Source organism: Festucalex cinctus, chromosome 4 (assembly GCF_051991245.1).
Source record: "Festucalex cinctus isolate MCC-2025b chromosome 4, RoL_Fcin_1.0, whole genome shotgun sequence".
NCBI lineage: Eukaryota > Metazoa > Chordata > Actinopteri > Syngnathiformes > Syngnathidae > Festucalex > Festucalex cinctus.
In genome coordinates this window covers 6665625-6691536 of record NC_135414.1, presented here as the reverse complement: position 1 = coordinate 6691536, position 25912 = coordinate 6665625, and the positions used below count along the sequence as shown (strand labels likewise).

The 25912-nt window shown below is 41.6% G+C and overlaps 1 protein-coding gene across 8 annotated transcripts in view; it reads left to right on the top strand.

The window, feature by feature from the left end:
* zfhx3b (zinc finger homeobox 3b) overlaps positions 1–25389 on the top strand; it is a 298790-nt gene extending 273401 nt beyond the window's left edge. For 7 of the 8 annotated variants that reach the window (XM_077518499.1, XM_077518492.1, XM_077518495.1 and 4 more), the window contains 5 exons: positions 9387–9523; positions 10014–10214; positions 12139–12256; positions 12443–17914; positions 18921–25389. In XM_077518499.1, the coding sequence (XP_077374625.1) occupies positions 9387–9523; positions 10014–10214; positions 12139–12256; positions 12443–17914; positions 18921–20659 (7667 nt within the window). In that variant the 3' untranslated portion in view covers positions 20660–25389. The remainder of the gene's footprint in view (positions 1–9386; positions 9524–10013; positions 10215–12138; positions 12257–12442; positions 17915–18920) is intronic. The other variant, XM_077518498.1, reaches the window with a different exon arrangement.
* Positions 25390–25912: the final 523 nt, after the last annotated feature.

Genomic DNA, 25912 nt, shown 5'->3' with positions numbered 1-25912 from the left:
TAAATGTATTAACTAACGGCCGACGAATTTGTGCAAAAATTCAAACGATTGATGAAGGCTATGTTGCACAGTACGTTTTTAATTGCGACGAGACGGGCCTTTTTGGAAAAAGATTCCTCACCGTACCTGAAGTTTCCATCAAGTTTGGGAATTTATTGAAAAGAATCACCCAGAAAAAGTTTTCACCATTCAGGCAATCGCTCACTATGATGATGTTTGCCTTGGACATTTTCGAAGGATTGTTAAAAACAAAAAACAAAAAAAGGGCTCCAGGTGGAGGAGTGGAACCGTCACTTGCCTTCAGGAGATGATGTGCGGCTTACATGATGTAAGCGTGCGTGAGTGAGCGATAAATATAAATAAATAGATAAATAAAATACAAATAAACAAGATTGTTAAAAAAAAACCCGAACATCATTGGATCAGTTCTTTACAAAACACCATGCAAAAACACAGAGTGAACATGAATCAAAGAGGGCAAAAAATGAAGAGGACAGCAGTTAAAAAGGTAAATGACCATCATTTTTATTCTTTATTACTTGTTTTTTACATTATGCACAACTCTCATTTATTGTGCAATAATCTTATTGTAACATGTATATGTTACATGTTTGCATGCATTTTTATGCTTTATAAAACATTTATGTCTGAATTTTGAGAGGCTTGGAACCGATTAAGGCATTTACATGGAAAATGCTTCTCTACTTACGAAATTTTCTACTTAAGAACTTTCTTCCAGAACCAATTAATTTCATAAGTAGGGGTACCACTGTACACTAAACATGTTAATTGAGGCCTGATCAGTATGGATTTTATTTATTTATTTATTTTTAGGCCAACAATTTTGAGATTTGGCAGGGGGAAAAAAAATCTGATTTTTATTTATTTATTTATTTATTTTTAGTGGCAGATTTTTTTTAAATGGCACATAAGTATGCAACAGTGTTTCTCGAAACCTCTTGTAAGTTTCTACAAATTTCTACATGTTTAAATCATCCCTTCGACAGCATTGCTAGGAAATCACGATGTCCCATTACTTTTGAGCTATTTTCACCAACACCTTAAGTGCCAATCTTTCTGACACATTTTTGACAACTTCATGGGCACATGTTGTCCAAAGTCCTTTTCTGTTCCCAGTGTGCAAGCAGGGTTAAAAAAAAAAAAAAAAGGAATCCGTTTGATGCACAGAACCTGACCTCAACCCCATCGAACGCATTTTGGAATCATCTACAACTGGGATTGTGAGCTGGGTCCTCTTTGTGGACGCCTGTTCTCACAAATGTATAACATTTTTCCTTATTGTTTAATTCCTGTTGGTGCTATATTGCCAAGTATCCCAAAACATTTGAGCGCAAAATCCAACATATTAGTTTTTGACAATGTCATAAAATCAATAATGCCGTTGCAGGTGCGGCACTGAGGATAGGAAAGTTCTGATCATGGTGGCACTAAACACAAGAACAGGCCTGTGTGGATCTATCTCACTTGTCAGTTTTTTTTTTTTTTTCGTTTTTTTTTGTGTGACTGCAGCATGTTTTGATTTACACTCGTTAGGTTAAGAGCTGGGGAAAAAATCCAGCCCTTTTTTTTCCCCGTGTTTTAATAAAGTGCTGGAAAATAACAAAAAGAAAAGAAAAACTTCATCAGCGTTTGAAGCCCGCTCTTTGTAAAACGTCTTTGATATTGGAACTTTCTATTTTAAATGAGGCTGAGTTGTTTGTGCTCTTTTGAAAGGGTGACACTCTTCTTTGATGGGAGAACTAATGATATGCATGCCTGACTGAATATGGCTAAAAGTATGTTTTAGCACATCAAAATAAAGCACTTTAAAAAGCATTAAAATGAGCCGGCCGATTAATAATTCACTCGTACCTGGTGTGCGCAGGAAGATGACGGCTCGCATTAGGATTCGTCCTTTTTTTGAAAGGCATGCAATTTGATACATTGCCTTCTTTTCCTCCCCTCTGTCAGCCGCTAATCACCAAATAAGTGTGTTTCTGTGTTTTCACAAAGGAAATATGTGCTTGCATATGAAAAATTTACAGCTTCCCAGCAGCTTATTAGAAACGCTTAGTTAAAAATAGCATGTGCATTAGGAAAGCGGGTCTGAGGTTGTGTTTGATGTCAGGGAAAAAGGTGGGTGGAGAGGTTGGGCTGCCGTGTTGTCAGCAAAAGGCAGACAGCTGTACTTTTAATGCAAGAGTCCCTGTTTGTGCTTGAAACTTCTTTTTTTTTTGACTGATGCACACAATGGTCATTGAAAGCAAGTGCAGAAAAGCATATTTTGCGCCCGGCGGTGGATGCGGTAAACAGACGAGCGCTTTGTTTGGCCTGATGATGTTTACACAGGCGGCACACAGATGTTGCGCAGGTTACAATATGGCCAATAAATGTCTCAGCAGTGCTGTTAGTTATCTGAAAGGTGCTCAGGCACCCAACTGTTTTTTTTTTTCTTCTTAGTTCACCCTTACAACTACTGGAGTGTTCCTTCTCATCATTGTCATGTAGCTGGCGGAGCAGGGCACAATTTTTCCTTTACAAATGACAGTCACTGTCACGCAGGCGACATTCGCCGGCACACAAGAAAGGCGCAAAGCCGCTGTCAATCTCATTTTCCCTTTTTTTGTTCTCCGGCTCCTCTCTGTTCATTAAAATCATTTAAAAGTACATCAGAAGCGGCTGCAAAATGCATATGTTTTCTGTGTGTCATTTTACTTTGAAAGATGCCTTCATTATTTAGTTGTGTTTATCGCAAAGATGATGCCTTCATGCGCTCGTTGTCGCCATGCAGACACTAGTAAACGTCATCTACTGCGCACGTAGTAGACACGTGGCAGGTTGCTGTGATCATTACACACCGGTCACTTCATTAGGTACGCCTAATGAGGTCTAGCCATAGCTGTATGAAAAAAAAAATCTGCGTTCACAAAGATAATGATCGTTTTTTTTGTTATTTTTATTTTTTTTTAACTGACACTTTGACAATGTTTGCTTATTATTGTGGTTGTATGAGGTGTGCATGTACCTATTACAGTCACAAATGATAAGTATATCGATGAATGCAGCGTCAGTCAAAAATAAACATTACTATATGACATGAGAATCATGAGAAGAGATTAGTCATTATAATATATAATAACTAATATTAATAGTAGTAGTTATTCACAAAGAATAAAGAATATATCCATGTAAGTATTGGTATGTGGTCTGTGTACATGTGTTGTTCCGCCAAAATGTGTTGCTAGAAATGATACCACAACACCAATGCTCTATGACGTTTTGGTTAGCATTAAGCTAGCTAACTTTAAGGCAAAGTTGTGTGGTTATTTTCAATACACAATGCGCAATTATTATGTTTATTTTATAGATTAGGGATGCAACTAACAATTAGTTTGCTGATTAATCAAAGAATCGGATAAAAAAAAGTTTCAAATTACAATTCCTTTATTCAAAATCAGTACATTATTTGAAATTGCCAGTGCAGGAAATACACAAACAGAAGTGTATTAAGGTTCAGTTACAGATTTGGTCTGTAACATGTCAGAAAATAAACAAAAATTCTGATCAGTGCTCCAATGTAAAAGCAGATGTTTGCAAATATCTTATTTTGATTGATCACAAGGATAATCAGTTTGCTTTCATACAGACAGACATTTAGAATATTAACTGTTGAAAAGTTCAAATTCTAATGTTTTGGGCAATTTTAAATAAAACAAGGTCTCTAAATGATAAATCGATTACCCAAAATTAGCAATTCATTTAATATTTGACTGTTTTTGTTTACTTTGATTGATTTTCAAGTGAGTTGCTGCCACCATGCACCACTGTTAAAATTTTGCTCGCAAACACATGAATTAATTCACTTGTATCTCAAGGTACCATCAAAGACCGAAATTTTGGACAGTGATGTAAAGTAATAGCATGCTGGCTGCCGCAGCTGTTTAATCACCTTCCGTGGTTAGCAATTCACGAGGTCATTTTTAATGCTGGCTATGAAATATGTATATGTGGAATAGCCATAAGGCTGCTCTCCTCGTACCTAGCTGAGACAGCAATCTGACACAAGGAAAGGAATCAGGACAGTCCCTTCATTAAAGCAGTTGTGTATATATATCCACATATGAGGACGTAATCAAGATGAGGCAGGATGGCGACGCTAGACGACACCCTGCTGAGGGATTTGTTGCAGAATATTTTTCATTCCTTGCTCCTTGCATTGGATCTTTGGGACCCGGAAAGTGTGTGTGTGTGTGTGTGTGTGTGGGGGGGGGGGGGGGGGGATTGAAATTGTTGGATTTCACCCACATGTGGAGGACTTTAAATGTCTCTTGTCCAAAACACACTCTGACATTTTTACAAGACAACAAATGACAGCCCTAACTGAAAACATGACGCTCACATGTGCGCATTTGCTCTAATGCTGAAGCTCTTAGTGGAGGCTGCATCTGTAACGTTTTAACTTTAAGTGTGGCTTCAGTGCCGATCACACAGACCAAAATGTCCATGTTGCTCTACCTAACCGTTTTCGATAAGTTTTTATTTGGCATGCAATTAGGTTGACAACGTTTTTCCTACACTGCCATGCTTAGCAATTCATTATCTATATAGAAATTTGGTTTCTGCTGGTAAGTGACAATAAATATTCACAGTAAAAAAACAACTAGCACTGCAGCACAGCAACTTGGCCCGGCTGTTCCTGCACCATGCACTTTTTGCATGTCCAGGTGTGATTCTGAAGGAGCGCATAAGCTGCTGTGCAGAAGCTGCATGTCGGCAGAATAATGAACATGCTAATTAGCATCCCCTAGACACACCACGGAGGCATTGCAGTCTGTGCTCCCTCGGCACAAGACAAATATTAGGCTCTGTTTTGCATAAAACAGCAGACAAATATAAGCTGTTTACCTGCTTGTGGTGACTTCCTATCGAATGAAGACGAGGCATTTTTTTTTGCAGCCCGGCTTTGAGATTGCTGTTAAAGTCAAAGTAGGATGACAAATCAGGAGACGAAGCAATATAAAATGTTTACATATTCATAACGCATCCTCTGGATGCTTGTCATCCTTCAAATTATAATTCCCTTTGTCTTTGAAGATAATAGGCCGTAAATTGTCCTTGTTTGCGAGCCAGGCCCCTGAAAGCTCGCTGTTTACGAGTTGTAGCGCAGGCTGTCTAATGCCCCAGCTCCAGTTGTGTGTCCTGTAAAGGTGAACGCCACGTCATCCTGTTGTCCAGTCAGCCTGATGAATAACAATCCTGCTAATTAATAGCTGCTATGCATGTCATAATGTTCATTTGGCCCACTGTGAGACTATGCTCTTAGTCATGCCCAAGTCACTCTTGCTTTTACCGTTAAGTGTGTCATTTTGTTTGAATAAGGAACTGACATGTTACAGGAAATGATTTCATTTATTGGTTGAAAAATGTGTTCTGCATATTTTTCCATTTTATATTTTCAGTCCATAATTACAGCTTTAATGGTCTGGGCAGTGACACAGGCAAGAAGATTAAGAAACTGGATAGAAATACAGGGGATAAGAAAAGACAACATTTAGGTATTGTTGGAACATTACGAAAAGAGAAGAGCTTGTGTCATTGTGCGAATTGACTCAAGATTAATGACCAAGAAAGGTTTACAGCAGGTATCTACAATTGGTGGACTGAAGTCCGGATCTGGATCAAGTTTAAGTCTCTTACGCACATAAACACGATCAATTGTTGTAAAATAAAGATAAAGCATGGACATCGTCACGTCACTGTTTTTCTGTCCTATAGATGCCAGAACCGAGTACACATCTATGGAGCCTTTTCTACTGAGTGTAGAAGAAGGTCTGATCTATTCTAAATTATCTCCCCTCTTATACTGTCTTGGCCGCCCACACACACGAGGGGCGGCTCAGCCTCGCCCGTATGAATAGGTGCGACCTGATGGTCTTAACTGGTTTCAATTGGATACATGCACCGGAGTGCGGATAGATAGGAAGACTGTGTTCATAAAAAGTGAGAACGTCAAGCAGCACCTCCACATGAAACATGGATAATTCACCCAAACATCCACGAAACTCATTCACACACTGATGACTGTGTATCAGAAGAAACTAGAAAGACTGCAAATCCGCTGCTCACAGGAGTTGAACAAGCAACTTTTCAAAGAACGGACAGCTGTTCCCTGCGATTGGTTGGCAACCAGTCCAGGGTGTCCCCCGCCTACTGCCCAGAGCCAGCTGAGATAGGCGCCAGCAGCCCCCGCGACCCTTGTGAGGAGTAAGCGGTCAAGAAAATGGATGGATGGATGGATGGATGGACAGCTGTTCCATCTACCACCTGAGCCGTACTGTCCCTAGAGGACAAACTAGATTGATGGCCTGTGATTGCGCTGATGGATTTCAACGTCAGATGACCTGTTTCCGATCCTTCAGTCAGCGCACTTTTTGTCCAGAAGTCGTTCTTGTTCCTCTCGAAAGCACAACAAGACTCTAGCCACGTTTGCAATGTGCGCCGCTGCCTAAATAATACACTGCAGCCAAGTGAGAGGTGAGACAAGGTGCCAACGTCCAATTCACTTATGGGACTCAACAGCACCAAAGCCTCTGGTTTATGGAAAATGCGCATGAATTAATAATCATCGAATTGACTCCATTTTGGCTGTGACATTTGTGCTTTCAAGCAGGGTGCCACACTGTCAATGTGCCAAAAGAGATTTGCTAAGGATGGCGGTTGTATGGGGGACACACGACAAAAGTTGTGAATACTCAAGATCAACTGTTGTTAAATATCAAAAATGATTCATTTTTCTGCTACATATTCTCTCCACCATTTTCCTAGCATGTGTCACCAAGCTCAGTCTCCTTCCTGCTTCCTCTTGTCAACACTTGTAAAAGCTATAGTAGAGTAATTCTCTATCTGGTGTCAATGTTGCGGTCATTGGTTGTGACCACCTGTTCATATTGTACAGCAGATATGCGTGTCTAACGTGCGGAACAGCACTCGGATACCGATATCCAACTGTTTTCATCACTCTACCCTCTCCATTTTGACGGTCATTTATTTCCATCCTCCCCTCGACAAGGACAAACAGGATACATGCGCTAGTTGGATGTTAGTCATGGTGCTGGTGAAGGCGTTGGGCTGGAGGAATTCTAAGAGAAAATCAACTGATCACATTTTATGGCGTCTCAATTGGCCATGACCAGAGACACTGTGTCCCAAGTAAGCTTCCCCAGACTGTCAGCTCCCAGTCACTGTGTCACACCGTGATAGAAAGCCGGTTAGGTCCCTTGAGGGAAGCTCTCAGCCCCTCATTTTCAACAGTCACTTCTCACGCTAATTGACGTAGAATTGGCTTGGAATAAATCCTATTAATTCTTCTAATTATGAGGCTTGGAGGATGCATTTGTCTTGTTGCGTGCAGTTTGCACTAAAACGGTGCGAACGACATGTTAGTCAAGGGGAACAAGGACTTGGTGTTCACATGGATAGCAATTTGTCACTTAGTGTTCAGGCATCTGCAAAGATTGAATTCCTAACTTGAAGGATTGAAATGCTGGACTTAATATGGATCAGCTACAAATTTTACTAGAGGTGGTCTTCCATCAGTACATCAGTAGTCTACGGATGCCTGTTTTGCTGACGAATGATGAGAAACTTTGGTTTCAAACCTGGGTTTTCATCCGTCAGTGTAATTGTCACTAATCGGGTCAAGTAACGACAGACGTCTCAGTCCTTCAGTACTGACGGAATGCCCAACTTTGCCCTAAATGCCCTAAAATAGTGATGACTAAGTGATGACGGATATGTAATAAAATGATGGACTGACGATGACAGTAGTGTGCCCGAGCCGATGACGAATAACGGAACAGCAAATTTCTGGAAATTGCCTGCCTCTGAATTCATTCAGGATAGCAACTTCATGCATTATTCACAGAAAATACTGAAATCCCAACTCATGGTTTCCATTTCAGGAATGTGTTGTTTTTGCCAAATAATGCTGACTAGAAAACCAACCATGCCTGCCTTTACCACAAGATTAGGAAGGTGGAGAGTACCAAAATAGTGTTGATGGAGATTTGGCGAGGATAGTGCCATGACTGAGCGGTTGGTTGGTGTCAGGAATGGGAGTCTCCTTTTGTTTAACATTGCCATTGTTTATAGAAGGATGTGTTTAATGGGATTGGCTGTGACTGGACCCTAACAGGGTCTTGGTGACTGATCCCAGTGTCTCTGGGAGATCTAGCAGGCGGCGTTGTCCAAAGCCAGGTTCCCCACTGGGTAATCAGCTCAACTCCTCCTGATTGAAGGTGACATTTTAATGTCTGGAGCGAGAGCGTGGTCAGCCCCGCTTAACCTGACCCTCTGCCAAAGCACCCCACCCTACCAATGCCCTCTGTTCTCAATTTGCCCTTCTACGACTGTACAAATCAGACCAATTTTAACTCTTTATGGGCTTGTTAGTGGGTAGCAAGGCACCTCCTTATGTTCCTCCGTGAATTTGTAGCTGTCCTCGTTCTGGCTCTGAGTGAATTCAGGTCCTGTGTAAGCTCCAGCTTAACTGAGCGTTTAAGTGTGATGATTCACTTTGTGCCACTTCCATTTTCTCTTTCTTTGTAGTGCTGAGGGGTTTTAAAGTGCTTTGCACCTGCTCGGGTGTGAGACTTTGCTCTTCAAACATAGGATCGGTCTTTTAATATGCATTGTTGTCATTTACACTCAGAAGGTATGGAACATCACATGAATTTGGTCAAATTTAACTATTGCTTTCTGTAGGCTGTTTATTTTTATTTTGAGAATCCCATTAGAATATTACCAATGGTACTTAATGGTTTTATGATGCAATGATTTTAATCATCATTTGAGTGCTGGTCCATCCATGTTATAGACCACTTCACCATGACAACAAACGATCCATCCTCCTTTTATTCCAAGCTGGTAAACTGTAGAATTAGTATGATGCTGTTTTTTTTTTAAAAAAGGTTGATGCATACTGTTGCTTTAACAAGAATATATACGTAGGATTTTTCAGAACATAACAGAGTTCGCACATGGATATGAACCAAAAGGTTAGTGTTTATGTACTTTGTCTTGATTTGAAAGACTCATGTGGACTGAAAATATGAGGCGCGGTGAAACCTAAAGCTGCACCCTGCGGTAAACTAACATTTGTATATGATGTTGTCTATAGCACTGGCGTTAAAAGCAGCGTGAAAAAAGGATTAAATGTGTGTGATATACTGCCCGTTTCCCATTAAATGTAGATATGGCACATTTACGAAAGACGGCCCTTTAGCTCTTTACCCTCACTGATATTGATTGACCTGTCTCGTGCTGCCAAGCCTTCAACTCATCTTGACGTCTCCTCTTTATCCCTCTGTGCATGTGTGTGTGCTCAGCAGTGTCCGGCCATTCGGAACAGCACCAGTCAGATTCCCCGATCCCTAGCAAAAGGCCCTCGTCACGCTCGGAGACCTCTGAGAGCCCGCTGTCCTCAAAGCGTCCCCGGGCAGCTGAAAAGCGAGCTGCAGAGCAGGTGAGCGCCACAAATCACACAAGTTTAGGAGCACCCATGCATGCGCTTCATGAAAGTCCGACTTTTTTTGGTTTCCAATTAGTAAGCCCTCATTATCAGCTTAAAACTTTAACTCCAATTAGAAGGAGTAGAACGACTTTGGATGAATTTTGTATTAATCTTGCTGAGCCTTTTCATAGTATTCAGTACTTTCTTTTCAACTCTCCTCAAAATTATTTTAGCCTCTCTGCTGCAGTCGCATTGCTAATTGTGTATAAGGTGGAAAATCAATAAGGTATTTGACAGATGAGAGCACTTTGAAGTGGGTGCCAAGAGTGAGTGGTTCTCACTATTACACAGTTGTCTGTGATCAGAGGAATCTGGTTGCTTGAGGGAAGGCTTGCCTCACCCTACCCTCCTCATCTACAGCTTCTCTTCTCTCACAAAGCCATTTCACCCTGTTAACCCTCTGTGAATATACCCCCCACCCTTCTCATCTGCTTTCACTCAGATGTACCAGTGCCCTTACTGCAAGTTCACCAACACGGACCTGAATCGTCTCAGAATGCACGTGATGACGCAGCACTCTGTCCAGCCCATGTTACGCTGCCCGCTGTGCCAGGACATGCTCAACAACAAGATCCACCTGCAGTTCCACCTCACGCACCTGCACAGTGTCGCGCCCGACTGCGTCGACAAGCTCATCGCCACAGTAAGTCTATGACATCATCAGAACGAGTTCTCCTATATTCAACCCTTTTCAGCCAGCGACTGGTGGATGTCACGCTTGTGCTTAGGTTATTCAAAGTAATTTATTGTTATCATCCAGTGACGGCGGAATTGAATGCAATTGAGTACAGTGGATGTAAAAAGTCAACAACACATCCGATTCAAATGGCAGGTTTTTGTCTTTTGTAGTGATGAGCAGTGCACTAACCTTATCCAAGTGGGCAGAAACAGAAAAGAGCCTTACCTAAAAAATGTCCAAAATACCCTGCAAGATGAAGAATTCAGTGGGAACAATAACCCCAACCCCTGAATGATTAAGTAATTAATTAATCGGTGAGCTTGCTTCCATAAACAAACAGATGGAAGGGGAGATACTAAGGCCTGTAGTTAAGATTTATATCAACTGCAGTGTACTGCTGCATTGTTCTCAACCAAAAGTAGTCTCCTTGCTTCCAATAATGCTCATCAAAGGGGGAATAAAATTTTATTTGCCCCGTTTTCTTGTAAATCACTGAGCAAATCTTTGTTCTGTTCTATCTTGTACGGCTCAATAGCTGGCCGGACAATCACACAGTAAAACATTGCTCCATCTACCGCCTGGCCATCTTCATCCCCCCCATCTTGAAAGTAAATGGCAAGCACATTAGTATGGTAGACTGCAATATTTATTTCTTTTATAGAGGTTGTAATGTACTGAACCACTACAGAGTAGCATGACGAAGACCCGTAATAGGAGACACATTAAAGCCAACACATTTTTATAACTAGTGAATGCAGATGGAAAAGTACTTTATCCTTTACTCTCAACAAGGAGAGGAGCATAATTAATTCTGAAATAGGTGACTTATTTCTTGCCAAGCATGCATAATGATATGCTCTCGCCTTCCTTTCATCATCCCATTGTCTTCACATCCCGCCCGTCCTCCTTCAGTTCTGTCCACCCAAATTCATTCGGGCCTCTTTCGAGGATTTGTTTCCAGACACTTGTATTCCCCCACATGGGCGTTTTCAATGTTTTAGCACAGGATTTTAATTAAAGCCTCATGCTAGTTCATCATCATATAATTGGTATAAATGTTTAATTATACCCCCCAGCTATTTGGCTACTAGTACGGCTGTTTTCTTAATCGCATATATGAATTTCCTAATTAAACAAAACGTTTTTTGTGTAAGGGCATACAAGTTACAAACAGTGCTTTATATCCCCCGGCCGTCCCTCACACTCTGCTTCATTATCAGTCTGTGTAAGACTGCAGCAATGAAAATGAGCTTCATTAATTCTGGGTCTGGCTGGATGATAGCCATTTTGAACTACGTTTGCCAATTAGACGGGCCAATTCAAAAGTGACCTTGGGATACTTTGCTCTTTCCTCTAATAGCCTAATAAAGTAGTTGTCTCAAATCATTCTGCTTTGTTTTTGTTTGCGGCTCCATTCTGCCAGACAATAGTGAGAGGCACAGAATGAATTATTACAGTATGTTAATTTTTAATGTGTTACCTACCACTAATCATAAGTTTTCTAAACATTTTGTTTAATATATAGCACTACTAAACTCTGTTCCATAAGAATCACTCTGCTTCGATTAGATTAGTTGTGGATGCTTTAGAACAGGGGTGCTAAATCCCGATTGACCAGTCAATCGCAAAGGTAATATTGGTAGACCACATTAAAAAAATAAAGAAGTCAGCTTCTCATCCAAATAAGAATTCAAATAAGGTGCTGAGCTACTTTAGTTGACTGGTAAAGCTCTATGGTCCAAAATCTGAGTCATGGTAGCTGCAGAGGTTCGATCCCTGGGCGCACTAATTGAAATGTAAATCTTGGGCAACAATGTTTAGGCACCCTGCTTTAGCACCTGGAATGATAATAATGAATGTTTTTTTGTTTTTTTTTGTCTTCCCTCAGGTGACAGCAACCGATGTCCTACCAGCAAGCATGTTCATACCTGTTCCTGGTCCAGAAAGAGAGTCTCAGAATTCCTCTCATGCTGTTACCAACACTGAAGATACAACAAAACAAGCTGGTTAGTATCTGGCTTTGTCACACAAGATTTTTTTTATTTATTTATTTTTTTTCCACACGTTTTTCAGGTTTTAGGAAAAATAAGGATTTAAATCACATTTTGTATGCTTGTAAATTCAGTTAGACTATACACAATTTTGTACAGATTAGCGTTTGACATTTGTCAATACTCTTGTTTTCTCCACAGATGCTTTAGATGCTGATCTGGAGAAGGGAGTTTCACTTCCTACAGAAATAGCTGAGTCTCGCAAGTCACCTCAAGAGGATCAACAAACAGAGAAGGATGATGCAACTGGATTTCTGTGCTGGAAGAAAGGCTGTAATCAAGTGTTTAAATCATCCAACTCTCTCCAGATGCACTTCAATGAAGTCCACAACAAAAGGCCTCAGCTACCTGTTTCTGATCGCCATGTGTACAAGTATCGATGTAACCAATGCAGTTTGGCCTTCAAAACTGTGGAGAAGCTCCAGCTCCATTCCCAGTATCATGTGATCCGAGCAGCAACCATGTGCTGCCTCTGCCAGAGGAGCTTCAGAACGCTACAAGCCTTGAAGAAACATTTGGAAACAAGCCACCTGGAGCTGAGTGAAGCTGATATCCAGCAGCTGTATGGGGGCTTATTGATGAACGGTGACATGATGGTCATGGGTGACCCAGCCCTTGGTGAAGAACATGGCGGTCTGGGAGAAGATGACAAAGACGGGGATGAGAGTGACCCAGAGGAAAAGCAAAGCCCAACAGGGAGTGACTCTGGCTCACTGCTGGAAGATTCTGGATCTGAACCAAAACGTGCTTTGCCATTCAGAAAAGGTCCTAACTTTACGATGGAGAAATTCTTAGATCCATCTCGTCCATTCAAGTGCACTGTCTGCAAAGAGTCATTCACACAGAAGAACATTCTTCTAGTTCACTACAACTCTGTCTCCCACCTCCATAAGGTGAAGAGAGCTCTTCAGGAGTCCACCACTGGTCAGCCGGAGCCTACGAGCAGCCCTGACAACAAGCCATTCAAGTGTAGCACGTGTAATGTGGCATATAGCCAGAGCTCCACGTTGGAGATCCACATGCGCTCTGTTCTACACCAAACAAAAGCGAGGGCAGCCAAGCTTGAAGCCGCAGGAGGGATAACTAGCTCTGCAAGTGCTACTGGTGGAGGTGGAGGAGGTACGATCACCAGCACTTCTACGGCAAGTCCAGGCCCAGCAAGCAACTCAACAACAAACTCTATCAACCATGGCACTTCTGGGTCTCAAACAGCTCTGAATATTCTTGGAGGAAACAACACCTCCCAAAGTCAAAGCCACGAAACTAGCAGCTTAGTTAGCAGCCGGTCCTCACCATCAGAGAACAATGATGTAAAAAAGGCTAAATATGCAGATATGCTGTCTTCACGGGGACAACAGCAGCTTCAGCAACAGCAGCAATTAGCTCACGCTCAAGCCCAAGCTCAGCTTCAGCAAGAGCTCCAGCAGCAGGCTGCTCTTCTACAATCCCAGCTCTTTAACCCAGCACTTCTGCAGCACTTCCCCATGACAACTGACGCACTTCTCCCCTTACAGCAACAGCAGTTGCTGTTTCCTTTCTATATCCCTGGAGCAGAATTTCAGCTAAATCCAGAGATCAACATCAGTAATTCAGCACTTGGTCTAACAGGAGCAACCACCTCCTCGCTGCTCGAAGATCTCAAGAACTCAGCCCAACAGAGCTGCTTGCAGCAGCAACTGATGCATCACCATCTTCAGCAGCAAGTGCAACAGCAGCAGCAACAGCAGCAGCAGCAGCCACCTCCTCACTCACAGGCACAAGGACAGATGGCATTGCTGCAACAAAGTGCTTCTCTCCACCAGCAGGTTGAAAAAAAGCAGAAGCCACCCTCCTTGCAAAACGAAAAAGATATTCAAAGAGACAAAGATGCAACTGAAAAAAACGAGGATGTCAACAAAGATTCAATTGAAAAACTAAAAGAAAGGAAGGACATTCAACACATTTCAACTAGTATTAACCACGATTCCGGCTTACTTCCGCCAAGGATTGCTTCAGATGCTCGTGGAAACGCAACCAAAGCCCTGCTGGAAAATTTTGGGTTTGAGTTAGTCATTCAGTATAATGAAAATAAACAAAAAGCCCAGAAAAGGGGAACTGGCCCGACAGGATCAAGTGGACCAGGTGGGATCACAAGAGTGGTGGATCCCATTGAGGGATTGGAGAAACTGGAATGTGAAGCCTGTGGCAAGCTGTTTTCAAATATACTGATTCTAAAGAGCCACCAGGAGCATATCCACCAGGCTTTCTTCCCATTTCGATCCCTTGAGAGATTTGCCAAGGAATACAGAGAGAATTATGATAAACTATATCCACTGAGACCCCCTACACCAGAGGCTGCTCCAGCTCCTCCACCTCCGCCCCCACCCCCTCCACCCCAAAGAGCTCCTACACCAAATATTCCTGTGTCTGCACCCTCACTCACACCTCCAACTGTACCTACTCCACAGCCTCCTGTTCCAATGGCTCAAATTCCCATGGCAATGGATTTGCCGATCTTTTCACCACTAATGATGCAGCCCATGTCGCTCCAGTCTTTGCCCAGCCAGCTGACCCCTCAGCTACCCTCTGTTGAACCCAGCCTGGCCTCAGACTTGGCCCAGCTCTACCAACAACAGCTCACCCCGGCCATGCTGCAGCAGCAACAGAACAAGAGGCCAAGGACCCGTATCACAGATGACCAGCTCCGGGTCCTGCGACAGTACTTTGATATAAACAATTCACCTAACGAAGATCAGATTAAAGAGATGGCAGATAAATCAGGTCTGCAGCAAAAAGTCATAAAGCACTGGTTCAGAAACACGCTTTTCAAAGAGAGACAACGTAACAAAGACTCGCCATACAACTTCAATAACCCACCAACCACAACACTTGATGATACTAAAATTGACTCCAAACCACCTTCCCCTGAACCACAAAAGCAAGACTTCTATGGAAGTAAGAGATCTTCTAGGACTAGATTTACAGACTACCAGCTGAGAATCTTACAAGATTTCTTTGATGCCAATGCTTATCCTAAGGACGATGAGTTTGAGCAGCTTTCCAACCTTCTGAGCCTCCCCACTCGTGTTATTGTTGTCTGGTTCCAAAATGCTCGCCAGAAGGCAAGAAAGAATTATGAAAACCAGGCTGATGGAGGGAAAGATGGCGAGAGACGAGAACTCTCAAACGATCGATATATTCGCACCTCAAATCTGAACTACCAGTGCAAAAAATGCAACTTGGTCTTCCAGAGAATATTTGATCTCATAAAACATCAAAAGAAGTTGTGCTACAAAGATGAAGATGAGGATGGACAGTATGACAGCCACAATGAGGATTCATTTGATCTTCCTAATGAATGTTACACTCCCTCTGGTTCCTCTTGCCACACCCCAATGCCCTCCTCTTCAAGTCTCTGCCCACTTCCACCTACAACTTCAGCATTCTCCCATCTCTCTTCAGCTGATAAGGAGGAGGCAACACCAGCAACCACCTCAAACCTCCATGAGGAAAAGTCAAAAGAGGCACCAGAGATTTCAGCTGATCCCCCAAATAAGACCTCTATTAAGCAGGAAAATATATCCCAAACCCAATCAGAGTCACAAAAGCATAGACATCAGAGAGAAGACAATATCCAACCTATTTCCAAGCCCAACAAACATTCTTCTTCTTCCTTTACTCAACAGCAACTGCAGTGTGGTCCATCTGCTTCTCAGACAAGCCAGCCCGCCTCCCAAAGCTCTCACTTGAGCCACAATCCCCACATGAGTTCGGCTCCACAACAAATGGCACAGCAAATAATTCCATACCAGTGTGATCAGTGCAAGATTGGCTTCCCCTCCTTTGAGCACTGGCAGGAGCACCAGCAGTTACACTTCCTCTCTGTGCAAAATCAGTTCATCCACCCACAATTCATTGACCGTTCGATGGACATGCCGTTCATGCTATTTGACCCGAGCAATCCTCTCTTGGCGGGTCAGTTACTTTCCGGGGCAATGCCCCAGATCCCCAGCAGCTCTGCCACTTCTCCATCCACCCCCACATCTACAATGAACTCCCTGAAGAGGAAGTTGGAGGAGAAAGCTGGCACTAGCCCAGGAGAAAATGACAGTACAAACAGTGAAGAGCCACATAGAGACAAGCGGCTTAGAACCACCATCACACCTGAGCAGCTAGAGATTTTGTATCAGAAGTACTTACTGGATTCTAATCCAACACGCAAGATGCTTGACCACATTGCACATGAGGTGGGGCTGAAGAAGAGAGTAGTGCAAGTCTGGTTTCAAAATACTAGAGCAAGAGAGAGAAAAGGCCAATTCAGAGCAGTGGGGCCAGCTCAAGCTCATCGAAGATGCCCCTTTTGCAGAGCTCTTTTTAAAGCAAAAACTGCCCTTGAGGCACACATTCGCTCTCGTCATTGGCACGAGGCCAAACGTGCTGGCTATAATTTAACCCTCTCTGGTATGTTTCCTGACCATGAGGGGATCCAAATAAAGTTGGATGCCTTGGAGGCATCAGGATATTCCCAAATGGTGTCCTCAAATATGGATGGACAAAGCTCCTCCATGTCTCCTGTAAATAGAGGAATGGATTCATCTCCCAGGGCACTTCTGAGCCCTTCGTCAATTAAAGTTGAAGGAATGGAAGATTTTGAGAACTCAGCGATGTCTGCTGTGAACCTCAGCTTTGATCAAAACAAACTGGATAATGACGACTGTTCCTCTGTTAATACAGCCATCACAGATACAACTACAGGTGATGAGGCTAACGCTGATAACGACAGTGCTGATGCAAAACACAGCCAGAGTAGTAGTGAGTATCTGCCGAAGCCTGGGGGGACTGTCCCCATCCTTGAAAATGATGACCAGATGTCCTCGGGGCTCGTAAGCCCTGCTACAAGCTATTATGCTAAGGACTGTGAAAATGAACATATAATTGACCACAGTGAGACATCTAGCCTGGCGGATCCTTGCTCGCCAAGTCCTGGAGCTTCAGGCACCAGGAGCATTGACAGCGGTGATCGTCCTGGTCAAAAGCGCTTCCGAACCCAGATGACAAATCTCCAGCTTAAATTATTGAAATCCTGTTTCAATGACTACAGGACTCCCACCATGTTGGAATGTGAGGTACTTGGCAATGATATTGGACTTCCAAAGAGAGTGGTTCAGGTGTGGTTTCAAAATGCCCGTGCCAAGGAAAAAAAGGCAAAGCTCAACATGGCCAAGCACTTTGGAATTAATCAGACATCCTATGAGGGGCCGAAGACTGAATGCAATTTGTGTGGTGTCAAATACAGTGCCCGCCTCTCTGTTCGCGATCACATATTCTCCCAGCAGCACATCTCCAAGGTGAAAGATACCATTGGTAGTCAGATTGACAAAGAAAAAGAATACTTTGACCCAGCCACTGTCCGTCAACTTATGGCTCAGCAAGAGATGGACCGCATTAAGAAGGCCAATGAAGTTTTAGGATTGGCGCAACAGCAAGCCATGCAGCAACAGGGAATGTTTGATAACCCTGCAATGCAGGCGCTGAATCTCCAGTCAGCCTATTCCAATCTGCAAGGCATTCCACCTGTCCTCTTGCCAGGGGTTGCAAGCCCCTCTCTTTCCAGCTTTAACTCATCTAACTCAGGTATGTTGCTGTTATTTTGCATGCTATGACAAAAAAAAAAAAAAAAAAATCTCATTCTAAATACTAGAGATCTCTAGATAAAGTTATGGAGAAAATGCATTTGAATGCTGGAATGCTAAATTTTAAGGAAAAGAATGAAGTATGTGGAATAATTTTGGAATGATATGGAATGATCTGAATATTTTGAAGTTGGAATGATTTGAATCAGTCAAGTAATTTTGAGGAAGGAGTGAATAATGTAGAATTTGTCTTGGTATGGGATTTTTTTTAAGGGGATTTGTTAGTATGTGCAAAATTGTGGCATGTTCAAAATTGTTCATCAGGTGAATTCAATAATAGAATGTTTTAAATTTCAAATGGGAATTATGTGAACCTGTTATTTTGAATATGCCAGTGAAAATGAATGGTAAATAGGTTTGGGAGGAAATTTGGCTTCACTTGGCATGAATGGGGAATTTTTGTGAAAAAATGTTGAATTATGGAAAACTGAATATTTAAATGAAAAAAAATATAAACCTCCATGTTGTGAATTTTTAGAATGCTTCAAAATTGGAATGGTGTGAATTGAATGAATTATGTGGAAGGAGAAGTGTGTCAAAACAGTGGTAGAAACAAAAAATAGGAATAGCATAGCCTTCACAGCGTAGTAGTAAGAATAGTTTAAACTATACATAAAAATTGTAAACTACTACTGTAACCTGTTGTAAACTAAACTATATTGTAAACTATGTAAGAAAACATGCTGTACAATGTACATATTTATATTCACATTTAGTAGTGCAAAGTCAAAGAAGCAGAAAACTCATAGTACCTATCTTGAATCTTGCTCCCATTAGCTCCTATATTCATCTCAAACTAATTCTGAAGGTGCAAGTAATTAGAAACTGGGGCAAGGAAGTATTTGTCTTTTGTTTATGTATTGGATAGTAGATTTGTCTTAAGGGGATATACTCTTACCTGAACTCAGTTAATGCCCTTTCTGTTGTTCTGTGTTTTGTACTACCAGCTTTAACTCCTCCTAAACCTTCAAACCTGCTGAACATGCCTGGTGCCAGTGTTCCCTCGCCAAGCTTGCCCACATCTGGATTGCCCAACAAGCCTCCATCATCATCGTCTCTGTCCACATCCAGCCCAGCACAGACAAACACATCTGCCTCCCACTCGAGCCCAACCTCAACATCCAACTCCGCTTCCTCAAGCACCTCGTCCATCTCCCGGTCTGAACAGCCCAAAGAGCGTGAAGTGGAGAGGTTAAGAGAAAAGGAAAAGCCCAAGGAAAAGACAGAGAAGCCCTCAACCCCGTCATCAACCGGAAGCACCCCTGCCCCTTCTACTTCTGCTGCCAGCGCCAAGAAGGAAAAGCCTGACCCAGCTGTTCCCGCCACCTCTATGCCTACACCTGGTATGGAGTACGTGGTAGATCCTGCCCAGCTTCAAGCCCTGCAGGCTGCTTTGGCTTCAGACCCTACAGCTCTTCTCACAAACCAGTTCCTGCCCTACTTCATGCCTGGCTTTTCCCCGTACTACACCCCACAGATCCCTGGCGCTCTCCAAGGTGGTTACCTGCAACCGATGTATGGTATGGAAAGCCTCTTCCCCTACAACCCTGCATTGTCACAAGCACTGATGGGCCTGTCTCCAGGCTCCCTGCTGCAGCATTACCAGCAATATCAGCAGAGCTTGCAGGAGGCACTGCAGCAGCAGCAGCGGCAGCTTCAGCAGATCCAGCAACCCAAGGCAAGCCAAACTCAAGCTCCCTCTAAATCCTCGGGGGATCGGAAAGAACCTGCCAAAGATCCAGTGAAAGCAGAGGAGCAAAAGGGCAACCACCACAGTGCATCTCCCACCACGCCTTCCTCCTCCTCCACTCATAATAAAATATGCGCTGAGCAGAATGAGTTGGATGGCAAAGCTGTGGACCCCCATCTAGACCAATTCATCGTCCCCAAAGTGCAGTATAAACTGGCATGCCGGAAGTGTCAAGCAGTTTTCACCAAGGAAGAAGCGGCTATTACCCACCTTAAGTCTAACTGTTTTTTTGGTCAGTCTGTGGCAAACCTGCAAGAGATGTTGCTGCGTGTCCCCAGTGGCGTGGGTCCGGGGGCTGGGAGTCTCTATGACTGCCTGGCTTGTGACACTACGCTGGATGGGGAAAAAGCTCTCAGTCAACATCTGGAATCGGCTTTGCACAAACACAGAACAATCAAGCGATCAGCCAGAAATGCCAAAGAGCACGCTCCTAGTTTATTACCTCACTCTTCAGCCTGCTTCCCCACTCCTAACACCACATCTACCTCGCAGTCTGCCACTCATCCCATCAGCAGCCCCACTCCGCCGCCAACGACATCAGCCACCATGCCATCATCTGCCGTGTCCACCCCCCTTTGCTCCTCCTCCGCCGCTACCCAGCTTAACGCCACAGCTGCCAGCAAACCCTGGCCCCAGGCCCCTTTCTCCAGAGCTTTAGTCGGCAAGCCCAATGCCAGTCCCTCCTATGCTTCCTCCCTCTTTCCTCCAGTGTCCTCACCCTCAACGGTTACCTCAAGTTCATTGAGCACCTCAGGAGTTCAGACCTCGATACCAACAGACGTCTTTACTGACGAGTCTGACTCTGACAGCAGTCAGAAGTCGGCAGACAGACTGGGCAGGACGGCAGACGAGCCGCAGCAACCTGGCTTTGTCAAAGACAGTAGTACTTGTAGTAGTAATCTCGCTAGTGTAGGAACAGACTCCATCAGATTGTAAAAGAGCTTTCGGTGATGGACAGTGTTTAAAAAAAGACAAAAATGACCAAAAAAAAACCACAAATGGAAAAAAAACAGAAAAAGCAGCAATGTTAAATACGTTAAAGGTATACAAACCAATTTCAGAAAAAAAAAAAAAAGATGTAAAGACTTACTGCAATTCCAAAGCTTGTAACCAAAAACTTTAATGTTAGTGGATTGTTTTCCCATATCAACATGCTGGTTTCCATTTTGTTTTTTTTTGTTTTTTTCAACTGAAACACATGCATAATAATAATAATAATAATAATAATAATAATAATAATAATAATAATAATAATATCAGAACGGAAAAGATTGATGCAGAGGAATGCTGACAAATGACCCAAGAAACCCTTTGAAAATTTTCAAGTCCAAATTTTGTTTCGTAATAATTTATATTTAATAGCACACTCACACAAAGCCAGTATGTACTGTATGGGAGAATGGTCCAGTCCATGTTCTTGCTATTTAAGCATTCAGATACCAATGGCTTGCAAAAGTGAAATAATAATGTATTGTCTATTTTATTCTCAGGTCAATGGCTCGCAAATGTTTTGTTCTGTTACACAAATCCATGTTTTACACGCTTGCTTTCTTCATATCTTGATTTACCACAACATTTTAATTTAAGTGGAAGTTGACAAGGCATTTTCTGGGCATTAAAATGGCAGTTAATTGGCAGAGTTTAACTGTTGAACAAAAGTCTCGATGGCGAAGAATTGTTATCCATTCATACCAAGACAAAGAGAGCTTTGCAGACATAAGAATGGGCCATGAATAATTTAGATTTCAAAGGAAAAAATAACAACCCTCAGTATTTATAAAAGTTCCAAACACGTTTGGTGTTATGTAGATTGTTGGATTGGAAATGAATTGAAGCAGTATGGTAGCCAAAAAGAAAAAAATAACTTGTGTACATTTAGCTTCATTTGATATTGTCTTGATCATTCCGATAGATTAGATGATGGGCAGGTCATTTATCAAAATGAGATTTCTGTCTTATTCATAACCTTCTTGGGAGATATTCATCCAGATTCACCTCCTGACGAGGAAGGAACCGCTTTAAGCGTTATTTAAAACGTATGGGTCAGTTGGTACTGCATCAACTGGGTGAAAAAAATACTGAAATTCTAATTTTATTTAATTTTTTTTTGTTACCTTTGTGCACTTATTACTGTCTAATTCTCATTTCTCACTCTACGTGTTCTTACCTTCGCACTTATTTCCCTTGGCTGTCCTGTATTTGTCGACGCGATGCAGGTCCTCTGTTGTCCGTGTAGTGTGGCTACACTTTTTATTTTATCGTCATTCATGAAAATGAAAAAAAGAATACCAATAATAATTCTCACGCTTTAAGACAAAAAGAAAATCCAAAGACTGAACACTTTTCACCATTGGTGCATAATGATGAGAAAAGAGGCTTCTTTATACTTGATAATTTGTTGCTGTTTTTAAAGGAAAGAAGTTTTAAAAGATAAAGGAGTACGCATCAGAGTTGCCGTTTTTGCTTCCTAGCAAGCAAACAGGTGGCTTTTTTACGTAAATACCAAAAACCAAAAAGGGCCCTCGTCCTTGCATTGTGGAGTAGCACCGTTACAGAGCCATTGCAGTTTGTATAATAGTTCTGAATCTTTCTTTGACTTTTGACACATTCAAATGTCCATTTTTTTTGTTTGTTTGTTTGTTTTAAAGATTATGTATTTGGTCTGGTCTTCAAGAACATACATTTTGCTGCTAATGTAGTATTTTGAAAGAAAAAAAAAAGTACCTAGATGCATGCTCATTTTGCTTTTGGCGAAGCTTTAACGAAAACAAACAATAAACCAATTCCTTGCCTCTCTGCAACACCTTTTTGTTTCTTGTTGCAAAAACGGAACTTTGAAGACTGTGAATATGTATGTTCCAAAGGACATTTTGCTGATTTTTCTTTTTTGGACAGACCAATGTTTTGAAGCCAATGACGTTTGTGAAGAACAGTGCATTCCAAATACCACAATGTTTTCTTTGTTAAGACGCAAGGACTGATCTTTTTGCCATTTGAATTCTTTTAGCCGTCATGAATCTATTTTCACTCAATGTTTCCACTGTTGTGTACATTTTTACTGAAAGATCCACTTGTGCAGGCGTGGAATACTCCATCCAGTCGTGATTGTTGCTTACTTGTTAAGCAAGTAATGGTGGTTACCAAAAAAGTGTATATAATACATCTGGTACTGATGTGTCTCCTAGGTTTGAATCATATTTTTGCCAGTCAACATAATACTAGTTTCAAAGGCGAATGATAGCTTTTTAACTGTGGTGCGATTGCCCCCCCTCCTTGAAGGGAAATCCAGCAATGACTTGTCCCGTGTGTAAGCAGGGTGCCACTTTTACGCATAGATTACAGGTCTTGAGGGGCATCTTCATTCCAAAGCATTCTTTCTGCTCGCTAGGAGCTTTTTTTGGAGATGTCCCTCGGTTCAAACGGCTCGGAGGCTTTCGTGTCCCAAAGAAGTCACCCGCTTCATCGTATCGCAATGGAAATTGATGTGCATAGGTACCCCCGCCCTTTCACTGATAGCAAACAAAAATGTCTATTTTTTCAACCAAAACCAAGACTTATTTAAATTTGTGAAGAACTTCTTTTTGACCAATATTGTACAGCCAATTTATATAGATATATGTATACGCCCCAATAATCTCTTATGCCTTTTGGTGTTGGTACCATAGCATGTTGTTAAGATCAAAGATTGACATTGCAAACTTGCCACTTCTCAAATTCAGTCTGCCTGAAATTGTGTACTTTTTTGGTTTTTAAATTAACTTATCTTGTTTTCCTCCCTTAAATATATTTTAATTTCCCTATAACGTCAACATGTAATTTTCTTATAAGTATTTGTATGTTTTTGTGGTTTAAGTATATTATTTTTAAATCATAAATTAACACTAGCTTTGAATTAATTCTTTAAAATTAGGAAACAAATACAAAAGTATGTCCTGGTCACTTTATTGATTTTTTTTTTTTTTTTTTTTTTAATATATGTATAATTGTTTCAAAGCTATTTCCAGTATATCTTACTTCCAAAGTTCAAGCATAATCATTTTTGCTCTCTTGTGGAGGAAGTTCCAATCCCTACATCAGATGCACCCAGCATGGCCTGTTAGCGAATTAGAATGTGTGTACGTGCACGTGTTTCATAAGAGCCGATTAATGTTTATGTGTTACACATCAAAACAAACTGAACCACAATTCTGAGTAATTGGGAAAATCAAATGATCAAAGTGGCTTTGATAGCTTTCACTTCCATTGATCAGATGAATGTGGCCAAAGCTTTTTGCAGTTAACAAAAGAACATTTGTACACACACCCCTAAAAAAAAGAAAAAAAGAAAAAAAAAAGAAGTGTATATTTTATTGAAATGTTACTGTGGATATCTGTCTCCACAAAACCTTCATTGGGATACTTGATGGACATTCAAAAAGCGACAAGGTTATGCCGTAGAGGTCATCTTTGCCCACTGTGAAAAGGATTGTGTACCAGTATACAGATAAAGATATATTTAAAACAAGACATCACTTTTTGTTTGTTTGTTTCTGAGATGAAGAAGGACTGAAAAAAAACAAAAAAACAAAAAAAACAAAAACAAACTAAGACTCTGGGAAGCTTTGGAGCTCTTGTCAGGAGGACAGGAGAGGCTGTGGGCACACCAAAACTGGGCATGGGAGCCGAGGGCAGGCTCCGAAACAGCTTTAAATACCACCTCCTTATCCGATTAGTGACAACGAGAATGGACTCTGGAACCGACGGACAGAGAGAGAGAGAAAACTGAATCTTGTCTCCAGCTGCTCTTTCCTCTTTTCTTTCTCCGCTTCTGCCTCCCTGATGGACGTTTCCCAAATTTCAGGACAGGACGGACAGAGACGCTCGCCTCTTTCCCATCCTCCACGTTGCTACCTGTCTCCCCTTTCCCCTCCGCTTGTCTTCGCTAGACAAGTAAAGCTCTCGTCGCGCGGCAGCTCGACCCTCTCTCTGTTTTGTCATCAAAGAAAAAGAAAAGAGAGGAATTAACTGCAGAGGGTGGCGTCGGGTTCTCCAAACTGTCATTTTTTGTGGGGGAAAAAGGCAGTTGTACACTTAAAGAAAAGCGTATTAACCAAAATCAACAACCAAACTAACAACCAAACAACCGTTTGCTCCAACTTCAAAGATGAACTGTTACTTGGGGCGATTTGTTCCTTTTGTGACTTCTGGTGCCACAATTTGGTTTTGTTTTGGTTTGTTTTGTTTTTTAAACCTTTTAGACTTTTTTTTGTTTTGTTGTTGTTGGTTTCCTGAGATGACTCCTCGTTCGAGCCTCATAAGCATGGCTCTGGGGCTCCACGCAGCCCAGCTGAGGGTAGAAAAAAACAAAAAACAGCCTTGCAATGTACAAAAAAGAGCAAGTTAAACCAAAAATGTTGTTCTTGATGTCTTTTCTATACTGTAGTCTTGTTAGCTTTTTTGTTACTGTAATTATATGATGAAGATTTCCAGACTGTACCAAATGACATGGAAACTGACAAACATACAAACCACATGGAACTTCAGACTTTTAAAGAAACTTTTGTCACAAAACCTTGTTGTCCTAGTTTAGTTGATTGTAGATGTTAATTGAATATACTCCTTTGAAAATATTTCATCAAGTATGTTTCTTGCTCATTGTGATACATTAAAATAAGTATGAGCATTGACTCATGGCCTTTGGACTCATTACTCTCTTTTACTCGCAATATATACATCCCATTCTCTGATTTCATGCATCCTTTTTGTAATCATCACACACTGGACAGAAAATTAGGTACACCTCATTTTGATGAGATCCAATACAAGAACAACAATTGTTCCTTTACAAAGATCATGCTCACTTTTGATTGACAGGACAGATGTACGCTAGTTTGATGTGCATCATGCTGACATTTGACTGACATTTCTTTGGCAATATGACTACAAAAACAAACATTGTTAAATGAAAAGATCAAAACGTTTGTTTGTAAAGGAACACTTTTTGATACAGCTCTAAGCCTAACGATAAAGACATATTGTGAAACTATACCTAATGAGTGTCCAGTGAGTAAGTGGGCAATATTTTGATGCATAAATTTGATAAAGATTTTTGATATTTAAATTGAACAATTGACAGGAAAAATCACATCCGAGTGGTTTTACTGTACATTAGCAACAAAGTAATTTCCTGGAACTAGAGTCACACTAAAA